The sequence below is a fragment of the Chroicocephalus ridibundus genome, chromosome 4 (assembly GCF_963924245.1).
Source record: "Chroicocephalus ridibundus chromosome 4, bChrRid1.1, whole genome shotgun sequence".
Lineage (NCBI taxonomy): Eukaryota > Metazoa > Chordata > Aves > Charadriiformes > Laridae > Chroicocephalus > Chroicocephalus ridibundus.
Window position 1 is genome coordinate 29,424,363 of NC_086287.1, and position 20,575 is coordinate 29,444,937.

Genomic DNA, 20,575 nt, shown 5'->3' on the forward strand with positions numbered 1-20,575 from the left:
CAACTTGCTTATATGCTTATTTGATTTTCTTGACTGACCTGGCTTTACGTTTCCTGTTTCCTAACAGGTCATGAGGTGGTTTTGGACTGTGGTCTCGAGTTTCACGCAGGAAGAGCTGGCCAGGCTCTTGCAGTTCACAACTGGTTCCTCCCAGCTGCCCCCAGGAGGGTTCGCTGCACTCTGTCCATCTTTCCAGATCATTGCAGCTCCAACTCACAGTACTTTGCCAACAGCCCACACTTGGCAAGTATCGTGGGGCATTGGGACTTTCTGCATTGTGCTTTTGGGAATGACACCAGCTAGTTGTGGTGGGCAAGCAGTGTATATATATAACATGTTGTGTGTGTGACGCTCATGTCTACCCATCTAAAAGCAGCTGATAAAGGGGACGGTCCCCTCTCAGTTCCAGTCTGAACAGAGTTTTTCTTTTGTTTTACAGTTTTAACCAGCTGTGCCTCCCTACTTATGACTCCTATGAAGAAGTGCACAAGATGCTGCAGCTAGCTATCAGTGAGGGTTGTGAGGGCTTTGGCATGCTGTGATTTTCCCCTTTCCAGGAGACTGCTTAGCCTCCTGGCTTTTCGTGGCAAGACCCAGGTTCAGTCCTCTGCTTGTTCTCCTTCCCTTCACATGGGCAACGGAGGCAGAGTAAAGACTCCATGTAAAGGAATTTGTCATCCAGAAGATGTCATGTGGCCTTTCCGTATCCCAAATATGTCATCAAGAGCTCACCTTTTCCCTTTCCCTCATTCTCCCTCTGGTTCAATGTGAAACAGCAAAAGGACTGCGGTGCATTCATCAAGAAGATTTGCACTTGATTTCCCTGTACCCTGTACACCCATCCTTCTGTGAGAAGATGAAGTTCATAAGCAGAAGTTACAGTGAGGTGCAGGAGATGTGCTGAGCTGCTGTTACCATAGCTCTCTGGGATGAAGAGGAAAGACCAGCATGGAGCTCTGCTGGAAACCTGGCTCACAGGAAGCCTTAGTAACTTTCCATGTCTTGGCTCAACTCCCCCAGTGATGCTCCGCAATAGCTCATCTAACTCTGTGACTCGTGAAGAGTATAGGGTTGTCCTTCCTTTCAGCACCTGACCCAGAAGGGTTTCTGATTCTTCTTCTCCATCTTGCTCTGGATACTGCTGTCACCTGTGCCACAGAGAAAAATGGGCAGTATCCACTGGAGGGAGTAACCCAAAGGGGAGAACAATCTCATCGGAGCACAAGTGCTGGCCCTGACAGTGATCCTGTACTACCTCCGGCCAGGGTCCAGCAGCAGAAGCGTCCTTCTCCAGCAGTGGCTGGTAATGAGCCCCTGCAAATTAACTGGAAGAGGAGTTTCTCCTCCACTGAATGTTTCTGACAGTTGATGTTGCACAGGAAGCTGTCCCATGCCCTTGCCTTCTTTTCCCTTCCTCAGGAGAGAGAGTATGGGCATGAGCGTGATCCCTCAATGCTGAGCACCAATGCCTATCCCACATTCACCTTCAGGGTATGTATGTTATGTAGTAGCAGTGACAGGTCAGTAAGCAGCTACAGTGTGCACTGGGTTTGCATTTGTTGTTGGGGTGATGGTACTGGGCAGAATGTGGTACCTCCACCTGGGCATCCCACAGGGTCTTGGCTTCTACCTCTATCATGCAGCAACCTGAGGCTTCTCTTTCTCTACTGCATTTCAGGCAGAGTTTCCAGAAGGGTGCTGGTGCCTGGAGAGCAGCTGGCTTTCTGGCCTCCCAATCTGCCTACCTTCTTTCTTCAGCTCTCCTTTTCTCCTGTTCCATTCAGTGCTGCTGGTTTTCCAGCACAAAATGTTAACTAGAACTTTGCTCAAGTGATCACTCAACAGCCTGCACTCACCATTGTCTGGCTTGTGGGGAGAAGAGTGGGCAGACCAGCATGAGAAGTAAGCTTATGATTGGGGTTTGTTGTTGCTGGCAGTCCATTCACCCCTTCCAGGGAAATAAAGGGATGGGGAATCTGAGAATCTTTGAGTTCTTCAGTGAAGAAAAATTCAAGATCTTCAAGTTCTCAGCAGTCCCTTAGGTCAGGTCGGGAGTCAAAAGCATGCAGGAGTCAAAATGTGAGAAACCTGTATTGCCACTACCTGCAATGTAAACTTTCACTGGATTACGGAAACGCTGGATTTCTTCCAGAATGGAGTCTCAGACTGGCATCCCTAAGCTAATTTTAGAACACCGTATTAGATAAAAAGTCACATCATCCTCTTCAGCCCCCTTCTGCTGTCCTCAAGCTGATCTGGGCAGACTTCTGCATGGTATGGATGTTTTAACATAACTGTGTGTGCTTTTCCAGTATAGTTCAGATGAATTGACTGGGAATTTGGGGGGAAACATTCTACACCTAGAAGATGTTTTCAAGGCAGCGTCTTAGCTGTTCTTGGGCTGTGTTGCTTCTGTACAGAAAAAAATAAGCCATTTTGGTGCCAAAAAGCAGCCAGCTGAGCATTGAGACTACTCAGGGGGATTTCTTTGCCTTGTGAATTCATTCCCTCGCTGGCACTGAGGTGCTGTGAGGCTGCCAGCTTGAGAGATGCCACTGTTGTGCTCTGACAGATCACTTTAGTAGTGGCTGTTCTCCCTTTTTTAGTGCAGGCTCCATTCTGCAAGGTCCTGGCCTCCTTTGGGTGGAGAGCGTGGTACCATTTTATTTATTTTATTGCAGATGGTTTCCATGGTCAGTAGAGTTACAGCTACTGTGTTCTCCATGCCACCACTTCACTGCTTTCTCCAGGGACTGAGAGGAGGTGGCAGTGCTCGGCTTAACTCCTGTTTGCTAGGAGGTGTAGCTTGGTGCTGTTCCCGCGTTGCAGCCTTGTCTTGCAGTCTCACCTGGTGAGGATGTTTCCAGCCTTGTAGCTATGGGCCAACTATGCCAGTGACATCTTCCTCAGGAACCTTCTCCCTTCTTCTCTTGAGCTGGACTTTTTTATTCTGAGGACAAAGTAGTTGGACATTGGGCAGTCTTCCTCTGCTGGAAAGAGCTCCTAAATGCTTCTCATGGCATTGCAGCCAGCACTTCATACTTCCCAGCAGCTGTGCAGATGCCAAGGACTTTCTTCTTAACACAAGTGCAGTCAGAACTGTGATGGGTGCTCTTAGTCAATTAAACCCATCCCCATTGTTTCCACAGGCCCCTAGCTGGTTCCATGTTTCTGAGATCCATCACAATGTTTCTAAACTTGTCTAGCTTTATACCCTTTCCCAGGGCAGTCACTTTTTATGCTGCCCTTAACACTGGCAATGGGGATGTGCTTTGGTCACCTATACTGTATGTTACTTCTGGCAGAGGTTCATTACTTTTCTTTTTACCCTTTATTTATTCGCACCTAATAGAGGCCCTTCTGTAGAAATCCTCAGGATTCTGGTATCATCTCAGACAGGTTCTGTGTTTCCTGAAGCCGCTTTGAGGTGCAGAGGGCCTGGCTTCAGCCTGCACCTGCAGGCCATGTTGCATGTTCTCAGAAGCCAGGAGCTGTGAATGATACAGGTGAAATCCTAGTTCCTGCTGGTGAATTTCTGGCAGAGTTCAGCCAAAATTTGGAAGCCTGTGGTTGTAGTAGCTGATTTTGTAAATAGTTTGTATAATAAATAAAATATTTTAAAAATGCTGCCTTCTCAGCTCAGTGTTCTTTTGGGGCTGTATGGAAGGAATCAAGCTGGTTAGTGCTGTCCATGGGCAAGGGGCCTCTCCAGGTCTTCGGGTATCTCGCTGAGGTCTGCCGCAGGGGGGAGAGGATGGTTCTCCACCTGCAGCCTTTGAGGATGCCTGACTGAACCCAGGACCTGTGAGCTTCTGCGAAGAGGCAGGACTCTGGGCTAAGGCTCGCAGACTTCTGTGAGGCCTCTGCACAGTAGGCTGGAAAATGGGCTGAAGCAGCTGCTAATCATAGAATGGGTTGGGTTGGAAGGGACCTTAAAGATCATCTAGTTCCAACCCCCCTGCCATGGGCAGGGACACCTCCCACTAGACCAGGTTGCTCAAAGCCCCGTCCAGCCTCGTCTTGAATGCTTCCAGGGATGGGGCATCCACAAGTTCTCTGGGCAACCTGTTCCAGTGCCTCACCACCCTCACAGTAAAGATTTCTTCCTAATATCTAATCTAAATTTGCCTCTTTCAGTTTGAAACCGTTACCCTTTCGTCCTCTTGCTACACTCCCTGGTAAAGAGTCCCTCCCCATCTCTCCTGTAGACCCTCTTTAGGTACTGGAAGGGCCACTATAATGTCTCCCCAGAGCCTTCTCTTCTCCAGGCTGAACGGCCCAACTCTTTCAGCCTGTCTTCATAGGAGAGGTGTTCTATCCCTCTCATCATCTTTGTGGCCCTCCTCTGGACTCACTCCAACAGGTCCATGTCCTTGTGCTGAAGACTCCAAAGTTGGACACATTACTCCAGGTGGGGTCTCACCAGAGCAGAGGGGCAGAATCACTTCCCTTGACCTGCTGGCCATGCTTCTTTTGATGCAGCACGGGATGCGGTTGGCCTTCTGGGCTGTGAGCGCACATTGCCAGCTCATGTTGAGCTTCTCATCCACGAACACCCTCAAGTCCTTCTCCTCAGGGCTGCTCTCAATCCATTGTATTTGTGCCTGGGGTTGCTGTGACCCCGGTGCAGGACCTTGCACTTTGCCTGGTTGAACTTCACGAGATTTGCACGGACCAACCTCTTAAGACTGTCTGGGTCCCTCTGGATGGCATCCCTTCCCTCCAGCATGTCGACCACACTACACAGCTTGGTGTCATTGGCAAAATTGCTGAGGATGCACTCGATCCCACTGTCCATATCGCCGACAAAGATGTTAAAAAGCACAGTCCCAGTACTGACCCCTGAGGAACGCCACCCGTCACTGGTTTCCACTTGGACATTGAGCTGTTGACTGCAACCCCTTGAACATGGCCTTCTACCATCCATTAGCCGTGAGAGGTTATGGCACTCCCTGCAGCGTGAGTGGGTGGTTGCATGCTTCCATGGGAGCTCTGTCCATGTGGCTACGTCTGCTCTGGCAAGTGCAGAAGACACAGCTTTCTGCCGGGTAGAGACCATAGCTAAGTTCCCTCTCCCCAGCTGAACTCCCCTCTTGAGTGCCAGAAATGTATTTTAAGGACACTCTTATGTAAATTAATAATGCAGTTAGTGCCATTACTTTTTCATCTCACTGTGTATTACCTGCCTCTTTGAGATGCAGGTATTTTTACCGCTTGTGCTTCACTGTACCATCAAGAGGATTAGACAAAGCCAGGAGAAGAGGGAGCATCTGAGTCTTTGCACCTTTCAGAGTTGTACAAAATGCTTTCGGATTGCAGGGTGGAAACAGCGTACCTGCAAATCTCTACCAACAAACAACGGAGTAATGAGTAAGTTGACAGCTTGTTGCCTTCAGGGGCAATATCCGATTTCTGTAATTCTCTGGGCTTGAGCTGTTTCCAGCCCTGATGAAAAGCATTAAGTTTATCATTGTTTCTCCTTGGAGTTTTTTTTTTTTTTGGTAGCTTAAGGATTAAAATAATAACTTTAAAGCTTGAGAAGATTTTGCAACGTGATTCTGTGGCCATTAGCATTGCTGCCTGTAGAGCGATGAAAACACTGTTTCCTGGGCTGTATAAAGATTCAGTACATCTTTAGCCAGCGTAGCATTGGCTGGCTGCATGTCTTGCACCATATAGCTAGGCAGATGTTCTCACCTAGTATGAAAACAGCACCTAGCCCTGGTTCTGGTTTACAAACCATGAGCACTAGCTAAAGAAGAGTGCGCAGTGTATGTAAGTCTCAGGGATTCTCTCTGTAGCATTGTGCTGGGTGATGGTATTATTTAGAAGCTCCTTGTGAGAACAAAGTTGTTTTGTGCTGAACTCAGAGGAGACAGAGGTTAGATAAAACAGTGGTGAGTGTTATGAAGAATCCAGAAACTGAAGTTCCAGTGTCCCCTGGAAATCACAGAGGTGGTGAGTCTAGAGCTGCTGGAGTTGGAATCAGGGCACTAAAAGGTGGGTGACTGTCTGCAAACCTGGCATGAGCAAAATGATACACAGCGAGCCATGCGGACATGTCTTTACATGCCACGACCAGTATTACTCGTGGGAAGGTGGCCAAGTTGAGGCTGGAGTTTTCAGAAACACTATCTTGTTTGGGTGTGAAGAAGAGAGCTCAGCTTGCTGGATCACTTTAGCATGAAGTAGGTTCTAAAGTTTCTGCCTGTCTTTGCAGGATGCACGATATGATCTGGCTGCCCACGTTGTCTGTCCTGATCACCAGTTTCTTGTGATGTCGTGGAGAGGGAGTGGTGACAGTGACCTGTTGCTGACTCCACAGCCTCCATTTATCCTGGCACAGAGATGGGGCTGGGAGAGAAAGCATGCCCATGCACTTCATGCTGGAATCCTACACGCCCCAGCTTGCATATCCAGCAATAGCAAGGAGTTGCCAGGTGTCTTAGGATCCTTGATTCCATACACGGCCACTTGACCTGAGATGTGTCAAGGTGTGCTGCTTGGGAAACTGGATTTTTGTGCGTTCAGCTCCTCTGTTCAGCTTTCTGTTTGCCTCAGTTGTAGAACTGTGGAGAAGAAATTTCTTCAGATACCTTAACGAGAAAATGGGGAAATGATGCTTGATTTGGATAAGATTTCTTCTTGCTTTCATAGTGTTATGGCTGAGTTGGTCGGTTGGTCCGGGCCATAACTCCTGGTTCCCATAGTGAATTACTATGTTTTGTATGGTTTTGGCTGTTTTGCTACCATCTTGTATCTGACTGACCTGGCACGTGACAGCAGAAATAGTTTGAACGTGTGATTAGGGGAACTATAAAAGGAAAACACTTATGGGAAATGGCAAACTCCACCAGAACCTCAGCCTCCCTTGGCTTCAGCCTTATGGGGCAGAATCTGAGATTTTAGAATCTTCCCCTTAACCTCTTTCCTTGTTTGTTGTTGATTTTTTTTTTCATTGAATGCGTGAGAAACCCTAATCTCTGCTCTCCAGAGCATGAAACTTGATTGTAGGAGGGAGGTGTTACTGCATGAATGTGTTCATTTTTAGACACAATTTGCTATAACTTTTTTTGCAGTAAAATGAAACAGCTGTAGCTGAAGTTCACCCAAAATTCCCAATCAGTCGTTTCCAGCTACCCTTCTGCAGGGATGGCGTGCTACAAAGTATGTTGAGGCGTGGGCAATTGCACATGGGGTTGGAAGTGGGGAGTGAGGCGAAAGCCAAACCTCTCAGCCTTGGTATAAAGCTGCAGTGAATGCAGATGAAGGAAGCGGAGCTCTTGCACCATATGAGGGATGGAGAAACTGGAATTGGCCTACGGCTGCTCCAGTTTTCTCTGAGGCATGTGAAGGCCAGACTGAGTTTGGGTGGGTTTTGGGGGAGTGACTCTGCAGTGGCCAAGACCAAATTCTTCTCTCCCTCTTGAGGCAATTCTCTGATAAGCTGTGAGAAGTGTGTTGGCCTCTACCCACCCCTTTATTTAGGCATTTATGCTAACATAATTCTGATGGCCTGTAAACTGATGCAATTTTCTGAGTAATTGTAGAAATCTCATCTCTTAGCAGAAGGAACAGCTGCTTGAGGCTCTCTTGTGCTTCAGTAGCTGAAGTGTGAGGTTGCCTCAAGATGAGATAGTGCCGCTTACAGCAGTGGGTGAAGAAACACAGGGAAAGACAATTCTTTGCAGTCCTCTTGGGGGATGATGGAACCAGGTCCGGGGGGGTTCAGATTTGTCTGGAGAAGCTATTTGCTGTTTAGAGACGAGTTCAGATTTGCGGAGGCCTCTATTGCTGGTGTGGAACGGACTCAAACTTCTACTTAGGGACAACTGGCAGCCCCTTCTCCCTTGTCTATGACTAGAGCAAGAGGTCAGCAGTGGTTTGCAGCCTTCCCTCTCCTAGGTCTTTCTGCTGCATGTCCTCACCCACTGAGAGCAGCTCACTGGGCTGCTGTCACTTCTGCTGACTTATGTCTTGTTTCCTTCTGCTCACTCTCTTCATCTTCTGTCCTTTCTCTCCATCTCATTCCCCATCCCAAAGAGCACACAGTCTCTCTCTGTCCGCATGTTTAGCTCCTTGCACAATGGGGCCCTGTTTCAAGGTGAGGGTTCCTAGTGCTACACAATATTGCTATTAAAATTTGAGGGCCTAGTTGTAGATAGCCCTAAGGCTGTCAAGTTGGAAGGACTGGGCAGATGCTGGCTGTTCTGATAATGAATATTTTCCTGTTTAGAAGACTTTCATGACAGCTCCCTGACTCAGCTCCGTGCCCAGAAGTCTGCTGCCCGACAGTCCTCCGAGCAGAGCCGTGCTGCCCCGGCCTCAGGGATGCTCAAGGTGATGCAGGGCTAAGGGATGCCCAAGGTGCCTCGGTGCAGGGACAGGTAGCAGCAATGTGGCAGCCCTGTTCTGCCGACAGAAGGTGACTGTGGCTGGTTGGCCACCAGAGGGGGACCGATAGTCAACTTGAGCTGGTCAGGTTTAAGAGTGGCCAACTTCAGCTTTCTTGAAACCCTGCAGGTTGGGTTACTGTTGTCTGGTTGGTTGTTGTTTTGTTCTTTTGTTCAGCAAACCTCTTAGTCTAGTAAAGGAGCCGGCTGGCAGATTCTCTTGCTGTGTTTCTAACCCCCAAACTGGAACGTTATGAGAAGGGAGCATCTAGGAAGTGTGGTTCTGCACAAGTCCCTCTTGCACCGCACCCCCTTGGCCTTTTGTTCTCCAACAGGCAACACATTTAAAATGCCTGAAAGGAAGCTGGATTTACATATGTATGATTAACCTGCAGCACTCTCTCTCAGGAGACTCAGGACAAATAGCTTAGTAAGAATAATGTGCTTAATATGAACAAACAACAGCAGTAACACTAACCAGATTAGATGTATCCCCTCAGGCTTTGAGACAGATTAGTCATCGGTTTGCCAGGGGAGAGGGAGTTTTAACACCAGGAAAACTTCCTGGACCAGGAAAACAAAATGCAGCTTATGCACAGTGAGAGCTGATATTCTCTTTTTAGGGCTCATTATAACCAAATGGACTGTTTTTATTAACTGCAGGCACCACTGGCCTTTCCAGAGAGCCTGGGGGAGTGGAAGTTGACACAAGCTTGAATGAGTTGTAGTAGATGACTGCAACAGTGCAGCACCTGCAGGGACAGGGGGCGAAAAGGACCCTGTTACCACCATCGGGGGCCAACTGGCCTGAAGTGGTCCCTGCACAGGTAGTGCCTGCCTTGGACACTCTCTGCATTGGGCTGTTTTTGAGTAGAGCTGACTTGGCCCATCTGATCTCGCACTCTGCAGTTAGTGGCTTCAGTGGCCTGTTGGAAGTGTCTTTGGAAGGTGCGCTGGGAATGTCTTTCTAGGATTTGTCTCTGCTGTGGCTCAACCTCTCTGGTTCCTCCTCTTGAGCAGGGCTGAGCTGCAACTGAAGTGCAAAGTGGCAGGGTTTCAGAGGAGCCACATACCACTTGATGCTGCCGTGCCCTGTTCAGACCTGACAGATCTGCTCCCAGGCAGTGTAAGGAGCGGAGGGAAAGGCACCAGGTCAAACAACAACAGCAGAGGGAGGAAGGTAGAGAGTCATGAGACTGGTGGTGTTGGATCCGAGAGACATCTTTAGATTCTAGTGCAGAAATGCTTATGGATCAGGAGGCATCTCTCTGGCTGCACTTCTTGGCAGGATTGCTGCTCCTCGGTTCAGGGCTGGAGGTGTAGGATCATGTGAAGATATAGTCTGTGGCAACCAATAGAGGATCAGCATCCAATACCAGGTTGTGGTGTTGAAGTAGAAGTTTATAAAAGGCCGAAGGGTGCAGAGGAAACACACAGCTTCTCCTGATCCCTTTGTCTTGTCAAATAAGGTCAAAGTGACAGCCAGCAGGGATTGAAAGGCAACAAGCACGTGGCTAATCAAAGCTGTCTGCTCCACAGATGGACTGAGGAAAGCAAAAGCTTTCCTCCCTGTCCTCCTAAGGGTGGATAAAAGTGTGACATGGATATGGATAATGAAAACATCCATGGTTAAATAAGATTTAAAGCAAACAAACCTTCCTGCTTTAGGGCCAAAGCCTGTCCCTGGTGGACAGGAGTTAGAAAGGAGCTTGCTTTCTGCTTCTCATGAAGCTAACCACCGTCTTGTGCAGAATGCTGACCTGGAGGAGTGTTTGGCAGCTGGTGGCCCTAGGCAGGAAGAGGAAGGCAAAATCTGCTTTAATCCTGTCATAGATGTCATGCTAATTAGGGTTGAGCCAATTTAATACTTGAATAAGGAACAGAGAGATCCTTCACAGAACTGGGTGTTAATGGCTTACCAGAAACCCTCTCCCATCTAGGGGAGGGCCACCCTCAGCATCCCGATGGTGCCCATAAGAGGGGCTGTGCAGAGAAGGGGCTCTCCCTCATGCCCTGTGGTCCCAGCACAGCATCTAGCATGTTCCCAGTGTGTCTATCAATGTAGAGCCCCGCCAAATATGGTGAGAAGTCTTTGACGTGTTTCCAGAGTATCTAAGTGTCCGCTATTAGCCAAATTTCGGAAGCGTTGTTCTGTTCCCTGGATAGCTAATTTCCTTTATGCTCCTCTCTGAGCTGTTGGGGGGACGTGAGGTGATGACAAAGCCTGAGCCTGGAAGGGAGCTGTGTTGTGGTGCTGGGTGAGGGAGCCCCACACCTGTGTTCTTACATGTCCTAGAGCTGGCAGACTCACGGCAGGAAGAGCGTGCGCTGCTCTGCGAGGCCAACATCTGCCCTGAACCGTTCTCCAGCCATGAACTCTGCTTGTAGACACAAGCATCTTTTTGTCCTCTGTGGCCTCAGCCTAGCGCAGGTTCGATGAGGAGGGGGTTTGTCTCCTGAAGCCTTAGTGTGCTCCATGGAGAGGTGAATGCAGCTGTGATTTCTTCTCTGCCTCCTCACCTTCCTCCGTCTCCCTGAATCTCATCCTGTTCTCTTCCACTATTGCTCCTTCTCTGCTCTCTTTGCCACTGTGGCAGTGGAGAAGACAAAGTGCCATGATTCGCTCTGGCTTGGCCTTCTCCCTTCTCCAGAAACCTGCACAGGCAGAGCTCCCTCCCCAGTTTTCTCTGGCTGCCTCTTGCCTTTCTAATCAGTCATGGTAATTTACCCTGGCACTGTTTGGCAGGGGCCATACCTTGGCATCATGAGCAGCCAGGGTCAGCTGTCAGCCTCTGAGCCATGAGCCTAATGCAACAGAACAGATGTAGGTATTTTTTCCAAGTTTTCTCTGAGCAGCAGGATTAAAGTCTCTGTTCTCAGCTGGGGTCCCCAGTGTAGTCACTTCCCTCTGTGTTACACAACACCCTATTAAGAAGAACAGCACAAACATGTTCATTGGGATCCCTTCCCCCAACCCTAGAAGGCCAAAGAACAAAGGCGAGGGAGGTTTCCAAAGGCTGAGAAGCTGCCTGTTTGGTCCAGGAGCCCTCAGATAATCCTACCCAGGCATCCCCCTGTGAAAGAGCCCCCTCCCCACCCTGCTCAGCTCCTCATCCTTGTGATGCCAGGGGTAAGAGGGAACATGGCGGGGGTGTGGGTAAAAGAGCAGTCAAACAAAAGGGAGTGAGGAGAAAACCCCAAGGGGTGTCTCGGTGCCAGCAAGGAAGATGGGGTTAGGGTGTGATCCACGGTCCAGGCAAACGTTCTTGCTTGAATTCAAAGGTGTCATGCCCTGAAAAGGCTTGGGTGGTTTCTGATGGCTGCAAAAGTAGTGAGGGAGCTTGCTGGAAAGAGGGAGGCAGTGTGCTCTCCTCAGCTGATCCTGAAGCGGCTGGCCGCAGCAAGGGACTTGGCGAGCCGGAGAGGGCTTCCCCAGCAGACCAAAGGGAGCAGTTGAGTCCATGTGAGCACACACGATGACCTGCTGCCTCTGCTCATCAATTACTTGCTTTAATGACAAAAGACCATAAATGAACAAGGGAGTTAATTAGGTCCACAATGAGCCAGGTTTGGAGGCCTGCAGGGCTGAGACGTCTGGAGCAGGTTCAAAGGCGCAGGGGGAGGAGAAGGCCCTGGAGCTCTGTGTAGCAAACAAAGGTGCTGCTGGTTCCCCACCTCGGGGAGCGCCGTGAAAAACCATCTCTGACCAAGAGGGATGGTCCCCAGGAGGGGGGAGAGACCAGCTCCTGTCAGCATCTGTTTTTTCAGGCCCCTGAGGAAGGACTTAAACAGCTTGTTAATTCACTCCTTTGTCCAGCTGCAGACCCTTTGTCATTGCAAGCCGGCCTCCAGGGCGGCATGTGCAGTTATGAGACAGCTCCCGTGGCCCTGGTACTCTCCATGCGCTGGATGATCCAGTGAGCCCTTGGCGGAGCTGGAGGGCATGTTGCAGCTGTCTGGCCCGTCTCTAGTAAAATGCTCGCAGCAGGTCCCTTCCATCTGCTTTGGCCCAAGAGTGACCCTTGCAAATCTCCTCTCCCCTGCAGTCGCCTCAGCAGATGGTGGGAAGGCAGATGGAAAGAGGGAAATCTCCGAAGCTGTAGCAATAGAAAGGTCTGACCCCATGGTACCTCTCACCCCACCATCCACAGGTGTTGGGTTCTTGCAGTGCCACCTAACCCCGTTAGCCTTGTCCTCCGTGTCCCTTCTTCCACCACCACGAGCACCTCCTGCTCCCTTCTCTGGACCTCAGTGGAGGCGCTGGATGGCATCCAGCTGGAAGAGAGCCTGCCCCAGCTCCGCAAGCAGAGTAGGAAGGGGCATCTGCACGATGAGGGGAGCTCACAGCACGGCAAAAGCAGAGGAATGCTTGCGCTCTAGATGATGTGTTGATGGGGTCTTCGAGCCTGAGTTTGGGGGTGCGGGGCGTTCAGTTGTGGTGAATCACTGCAAACCACTTTGGGCAGCTGGTCTCTTGACTTCCCCCCCCCACACACACACTCTCTGGATGCATAAAGTCTGCTTTGGGAGGGGGGCAGAGGGTCCTTTCCTTACCTGTAATTTTAACAGACTGCAGGAATTAGAGGAGGTGGAAGGGTGCCCTTGGCCCACGCTGGAGGAAGTTTCAGCTCAGCAGGGGTGTTTGGGACAGCTGAGTTGTGTACTGCCCGCCAGGCTGCACCAGCTGCTCTGGAGTCAGGACTCAAACCACATCCAGACTTGGTCCCTGTTCCAGACTTTTTCTTCACCTCATTTGTTAGCGGCTTCGAATGCAAATTCTGTGGCCGGTATGTGGAGACCTGGCTGACTTGCAGGGCTCCTGTCCAGCTGCCCCGGTTCGATCCTCCTCCCTGACGGGCCTGGCTGGATGCGAGCGCTGCAAAGGTCTCAGAGGGAATGTGCGGGGTATCCAGGTTACGGTGTTCAGTGCTGTTGCCCTTCCTCTCCAGGTGACAAGAGTTGTTGACTTGGACAGAGGACAGGCTCTTCCCAAACACAAGTGAGACAGATGTGTCCAGGTAGAACACAGAGGTGCAAGGTTTGTCTTGCAGAGGCAGTTCACCCCCTCCTTGCATTAGGTACGATGCAGACAGCTCATAAGAGACAACCCTTCCTCCTGCAAAATAGCTTGTGCAGGCAGTGTGGACAAAGAGCAAGAAACAGCCTGAAAAGGAATAGCAGGATGGTGGAGAGAAGCTTGGAAAGGTCGCCAGGCCTGCAAATGCAAAGATGTCTAGGGGCCATGTAGAGGGGCTCCACTGTAATGTTTGGTACCATGCCCAGCCTGAAGCTCTAGCACCATTTAGTAGGCTGGACCAGCTTTGGCCTCGGTCTTGTTTGGCTTGATGGAAGCAGTTGTCATCATGTCCCGAGTACAGTATCATTGTCACTCTTTAATTCCTCCAATGAGGTGTTGCAAACAGATATACATGTGTTGTAGCCATACTTTGCATTTGGATTTGCCTCTGGGGACTGGCAGCGATAAGTGTTAAGAGCTGTTTAGATCCCAAACTGTTGCGTTTCTGAACTGGTTTTTAGCTAGAGCAGAAGACACAAGGCTGGGGAAGAGGCTGCTTCCCCCACCAGAAGCATTCGGCTGGGCTGGGGAAGGATCTCGAACTGGTGATGCCCTCCAAGCAGCTGGGGTTAATGGCCAGGCTAAGGTTATTGCTAGTGTTACCTGACAACTGCTAATTGGGTTTGCCCTTGTTCACTGCCTGCCCCTGCGGTTTTGCCTGGCAGCTGCAGGGGCAGGCCTGGGTCTGTGGAGGCAGGTCCCCCATGGAAAGAAGCTGCTGTGATTAATGACCAGCGATGAATGAGAGGGGAAGGGAAAGGAGGAGAAAGCTGCCAAGGCTTTAACTCTGATGGGTGCAGAGGTTCAGCCTGATTCGGATCTACCCGTGGGAGGGGAAGGGTCCTTGGCTAGCCAAGGTGTTAACAAGCCAGAGGTGAGCATGGGTGATCAGGACGGCCACGGCTGCATTGCATAAATCAAGCTTAAAGTGCCAGAAGAAGCCTCCAGGGAGATGAAATGTCTAAGTGTCATCAGCTCTGCAGAGATAATGAGAACCAGAAAAGCACCGGGAGGTAAAATGGCACAGATCCGTGAAAACAGGCTTGTGGGCCTGGGATCCTCGTGGATCCGTACTGACTGTGGGGCCAGCAGAGGGGATGGCCGTGGGGGAGTCTGGTGTTTATGGAGGGGCTGTAGGGTTAATCCTCCTCAATCTCAGAAGCAATCAACTCTGAAAAAAAGAAAGTCTTTCTGCCAAATGATGTCCCCCGCCCCCTCCCTCCCCATGCTTCTTCAGTTGCTTTGAACAGAAAGCAAGAAATGGAGGGAAATGGCAAAGGCTGATCTGCTATTGCTGTGTTTGCACGGTCAGTGCGAGTGAGGGGGACACCCCTCTTTTGCTCTGGGCTTAGTGTCTTGAACATGGTCCTGTAACTTGGGGATTGAAGAAGCCCCTTGGGGACTGGAGCCAGAAGGTGCAGCCAAGAATGTTTTGCGGGTCTATGGGTGTCATGTCCCTGAGTGGCACCCCCAGCTTATCCAGTGGTGACCAAACCCATTTCAGCAAAGGTAGCCAATGGCCACCTGTGTTAGAGTTCAGATCAGAGTGAACAACGCTGAAGCAGGCTGCCCAGGGAGGCTATGGAGCCTCTGTCCTTGGAGGGGTCCAAAAACCCAACCGGGCATGGCCCTGAGCATCCTGGCCTGAGCAGGGGGACGGACAGGACCATCTCCAGAGGTCCCATCCCACGTCAACCAGTTTGTGACTGTATGGAAGAGTATCGGGGATGTTCTCTACTGCCAAGACCACCTGCCTACTTGGCCATGGCTGGGAACCTCATGCCTGTCTGAGGTGAGGACAGTAGGAGCCTGTTTCCTTCTCACCTCCACTGCGAAACCAGAGTGATGGGGCCCTTCACTGCTGCTTTGCCCGTGCTGCTCCCTGCAGGGCTGCGGCTGAGCCCTGCAGAGTAGGAGTGCTCCAAGGTGATGTTGGAAGCTACCTGAGCTGCTGCCTCCGGGCACTGCAGTGGTGAAGCTGCCTTGCTTCCACTTCTCCCTGAAGGAGACAGGGCTGTAAAGCAACGTGGAAGTTTAGCACCAACAGCCACTTGGCCATCTTTGGCTTTAGGCCTGAACTGGTGGGGGCCAGGGCAGGTTTTTTTCACAAAATAGTGATGAAGTACCTGGTGGGGGTTTGTTTTTCTAGCTGCCTCCTTGCTAGTGCCCCAAAGGCTTGTGGTGAAGGGCAGATTTGGTCTTGCCGCTTGTACCTGCCTGTGCCCCAGGCACACTCCTTCCTCTGCCCGCAAAGGCTCCGCTCCCGGCCTCAGGAGAAGTTCTGTGCCGGCTGTGAGATCTCAGCCTGGATTAAGTGGCAAAGACAAATCCTCAGCTTTGAGAAGTGCACACTTGACCTTTGCCTCTGTGGAGTTACGCTCTCCCTCGGGAGGAAGTGTTGGCTCAGCCGCTGAACAAAGCACTGGCTGTCATGAGCAGGACCTGCCTGCCTTGGGGAGGGAGGGCCTGGGGTGGGGGTCAGATTTATGCTCCAGAGGGGAGGAAGAGACAGCAGATCCACTGACCTGGAAGCTCAGAGGTGAACAGCTCAATTTACTGAGAAACGCAAAGCTGCGTTGCCTCCTCTGTTGGTAAAAATGCACCGTCTGGGACACTCTGGGCAGATGCAAGAGGAAAACTTGCTTGGTGAGATACAAATGATGTTTTGAATCCCCTTTCCTTATTTTCCAACCTGTTCTCCTCTGTCATGTCTTGCAGTGCCTCTCACCCTGAATTGCTGCTAGCATCTTTGCAGGTTCTCCAGGTCCCATAGAAGAAGTATCCAGTAGCAAACTTGGCCCTAGCATGGATTTCAGACAATGTTAGATGTGCTCAGTGGTAGGTGCAGCTAAGTATGCTTGTTTTCCTTAAGCAGTGGCATGCGTACAGCTCTCACGTTAATTCAGACATTTTCTCCTACAGTATGCCCTTTGTTCTAAGTAATGTGGCTCACTCTAGTGCCAGAGGGCCCAGCAAGGATATGGGCAAACACAGAGTGGGCGTGCGGGGTGGTGTCTTTTGCACTTTGTACCTGAGGGCAGAAGCTAGGTGGTTCATCTGAGATCGCAGAAGCAGCCTGCGTTCAGAGCCAGGACTGAACACGGGTCCCAGCGTCAGCACTGAGGGGCAGTGCCCTGGCCCCATTGTCATGGGCTCTGTTTAGAAGTTGTCAGGTCTCTCTGTGCTGATGCTCTTCCATACATTCACCTAAGTCAGGTTGCTCTTATTCCTAGGAATTTTGGGGAGCTCTGCAGCCTCGGCACCAGGCTTTTGAAACAGATACATAAGGATGAAGAATCTGGCCGAGTGCAAAGCGCTATAGAAATGCATTTGCATCTCCATTGCTGCAGGTACAGGGTTTGAAGGGTTGGTGCTCCCCTGACCTTCACACCTCGTCCCTCCCCAGCCTCCTCCATTGAAGTGCTCTGAGCTTGGAACTACTTTGAATTAGTGCCTCTAAAGAGGTAGTTCAATATCACTGAGGGCACGTGGGTTAGAGAGGAAGAGATTCACTCAGGCGGAGCTGATGAAAGAATCCAGGTCTGCCCAAGCCTTCAAAGGGCTGTAAAATAGGTATAAATACATTTATAGTCTACCGCATTGCAGAGAAGTGAAGAGACTGATTCAGCTTGAAAGACGGGTCTCCTTTTGTGCCACCTTTGCCTATTCCTGTAGATATTTGTACGGTGCTCAGCCACTGGGTTAGCAGAGTGGTCCCTCTTTCAGGGGTGATGAGCGCATAGCATGGCAGTCAGTACTGCAGGACAGGAACGTGTCCTTCACCTGCAGGTGGATGGGCGAAATGGAAGGAGATGAGGAGACCCTACCAGCTGCCAGCCAGGCGATTGTGGGGTGAGAATGAGGGGAGGAGCAGTTTTGAAGAGCACGTCTGTACCTAGCATCACTTTGCTTCACTATCGGGAGAAGGATTATTAATCAGCTGCTGTGAACTTAGACCTAGGCCATCTGAAGGTCTGGTGGGAAGCAACCATTCCGCAAGCTGGGGGCAGAGCTGCCTCCTGTTCCATCAGCTTTACAGGTCTTCTGTGCCTCTTGCCTCTGTGTCGCTCACACCCTGAAGCATCAGCTGTGTTTCTGTTGGCGAGGGATGGCTGGGAAGAGACCAAAATCAGAGTATGTTACTGAACGCTTGCGTGGGAGGTCTGTTGTTAGCACGGGTGTGAGAGCTGCACATCTGAGAAACTAATATGATGAGAGGGGCTGTGCACGTGAAACAGCTCAGGGCAGTGGGCCACGTTCCTCCTTCAGATCTGCTTGGTGCTGACAAACCCATTAGTGGCAGCTTGATGCTGCTGCTGATCAGGATTTTGCTGAGAGCAGAAGCCCTGGAGGCTGTTGGCGGCTGAGCTTTGCACAGGACTGAGCTGATGGAGTGAGTTCTTTCTCCCCCCACCTCCAGCGCATATGGTGCAGATTCCCAACCAATTTTCTGAGCAGGCGGTGTTTCTGGGAGATGTTTGGCTGAAGTCTAGGGTCGGTGCAGCTGCGTCAGCGGGTTCTGGGGTGGGAAGGGCACTGGATTTCACTTCCCCGTTTCCCTCCTAGAGCCTTGCTGACACGGCTTCCTGGACCACTAGTGCCAGGAAGAGGCAGTTCAGTTTCTGGGGTGTGTGCGTGTGTTTGTGGGGCTCGGCCTGGCCTGCACGGGGCGTGAGAAGGGCACCGAACCATCCTTCCAGCCCAGCTGCTTCCTCCACTAAAGCATCGAGACAGAGTCCCTGCCATACCCAGACTGTTTGGAAACATGTTGATAAACTTCCAAATGTCTATTTTACAATCCAGATGTGCTAGCCTTGGCTGTAAACCCTCATCTGAAGAACAGGTGTGCTATAATGTTTCTAGCAGTGGCCCCAAAGCCAGCTGGAGGCTTGAGCTGAGCAGGGGCCATGGGGCTGGTGCCATATAGGATATGGATACCGGGGCAGGGACAGGTGAGGCAGAGAGCTGTAGGTCAGCCGTAGTTCATGGCAACCTGCAGTCAGACTGTGAGGGAAGAAAGGGACATGCTAGAATATTCTTCAACCCCCAGTCTCTTCTCAGCAGCACTGGAGCTGTCTCAGGAGAGGCTGCCCTAGTTGTGTGGGCAACCTGGATGCATCCATGGGCTGCATCAGCCTTGGTTGGATCTGTCCTAGTGAGGAAGCATGGGGCTAGAGCTGGCCACCAGCCTCTGTGGTATTTTCTGTGGTTTGCCTCAACCTCTCCAGCAGCTCTGTGGTCCAGGAGGCACCATGGGTCACAGTAGCTCCCCACCAGCATTGCCAGGGAAAACGAAATAGGGCAGCTGCTTCCTTGGGCCAAACTTCACATATGCCTTTGGTCTGAAAAGCGGGTGCCCCCCTGGGCTGGGGAAGGTGTCCTGCTGCTGGCCTGGATCTGGCTCCTGAAAAGGGGAAAAGCACAGACCTAGTGGGAGGGCAGGCAGCAGCAGCAGGATGCCAAAGAGGGCACCAGCCCTCGGTTGCAGAGGAGACAGCCAGCCCTGGGTGCAGGCTGGCAGGAAGACTATAGATGGCAGGGATGAGGCAGGGTGCAAAGTGCTGATACCACGCTGCCTTAGCTACTCATGGTGCCTGCAGGCTCAGAGGTGAGACACACTGCTGGCCTATCCTGCCCCTTCTACTCCCCCAACCTGCTCTCACATAGGATTTTAGCTCCACTGGTACCCCTGGGTGATTTGTGTAGCCTAAAGGCTTTGTCAGTGATGTTCATACCCTCCAGAGCCCCTGTAGAGATGGCCAAGCTTGCAGGAAAGCAGAGCCTGCCTGAGAGCAGCAAGCAACATGCCGTAGGGGCAGCAAGGCAGAGGTAACTCAGGCCACGGGCAGTGCTGAGGAAAGCCAAGGGCTGTATCAGTCCCATCCCCTCACAGAACAGGAGACCAAAGTGGCATTGAGAGGGGGCGCCCACAGTCAGCGCTTTCTGCTGCACCTGGGGTGGCCCTGGCTGTGCTCTGTGCCCAGCCAGGAGCCTTCAGCATCCCCTTGACCCTTCTGGTGGTCATAAGGCAAGCTGTTGCTTCATTTTCATCTGCTCACAGATTGCACTCCTGGCTTGTGCAAGTACCTTTCCTGCTCCACATCCCTCCCTGCCTGCCTTCCTCCTGCTCATCTGCGGCAGGAATTGCCTGTAGGTCAGCTTAGCTCACACAGCCTCGGAGCAGGAGGTTATGGCCTGATGCTGCTGCGGGGATGTTCCCCAGGGGCATCGGAGCTCCCTACCTCCTTCAGCCATGGCACCCTCCAGGACATGCTTCCCTTGGCTCCGGGATGCACAGGGCCAGGCTGTGGGAGGGAGGAAGGAGAAGGTCTCTCCCATGTCCGCAGTGCCAGCTGCCTTCTCGGCTGCCACCCCTGCCGTCAGGGCTTGCCAGCCTCAAGGGAGTGCAGGCAGCCACCCGGGCTGTTGGCACTGCTGCGCGTTTGAGCTGTGTGGGGCTGCCTTGCCTGCTCAGCCCGTCTGAGAGGGGAAGGGGAGAGGGAGGGAAGGCAGAAGCATGGCCTGAATGTGTGTGCAAGAGCTCAGCACGGAGGCAGAGTTAATCATCGGCAGAGAGGGCAGGCTTATACCATCTCTGCTTCTGCCCTGAGGTCCAAACATAGTTCTGGGAGAGGCAGGAAAATCATGAGTGCCATGTCTGTAATCCTGTCACGGAGTTTTTGTTTTGTGCCTGGCGTGGCCCCTGTCTGGGTGGGAAGCGGATGCTTCCCCATCCCAAGCCCCTTGCTCTTCTGAGAAGATGACGGCTTGATCCGACGCAGCATGGAAAGGGGCTTTGCTCATCTTCTTTGCTTTGCCCTGCATTTATTTCCTTGTCAAGCTCTCATTCCTCGTTATTCTTATTTAAGGCTCCGGGTGTGCCACACCTATGTGTAGAGTGGGTGACAGCAGAGTCAGCGTGGCAACTGCTGGGGGAGACTTCTGGAGCTGTGATGTCACTGCAGAGCTGGATTCCCAGCCTATGAAGTCATAGCTGGGAAACTGGGTACTCAGCCTAATCCCAATAATTGCCCAATGGGACTGTAAAGTGTCAATGAACTAGTCTATTGCTTGGTGACTGACTACTTTAGCTCTAACACACGCC

At 51.4% G+C, this 20,575-nt stretch overlaps 1 protein-coding gene across 4 annotated transcripts in view; it reads left to right on the top strand.

Moving 5' to 3' along the window:
- The window catches only part of AREL1 (apoptosis resistant E3 ubiquitin protein ligase 1), a 42,626-nt gene that overhangs the window by 20,252 nt on the left and 1,799 nt on the right, over window positions 1–20,575 (top strand). For 2 of the 4 annotated variants that reach the window (XM_063333130.1, XM_063333131.1), the window contains 2 exons: window positions 68–243; window positions 440–3,621. In XM_063333130.1, the coding sequence (XP_063189200.1) occupies window positions 68–243; window positions 440–542 (279 nt within the window). In that variant the 3' untranslated portion in view covers window positions 543–3,621. Of the gene's footprint in view, window positions 1–67; window positions 244–439; window positions 3,622–5,201; window positions 5,371–20,575 lie in introns of those variants that run through there. The other 2 variants (XR_010070824.1, XR_010070823.1) reach the window with 2 other exon arrangements.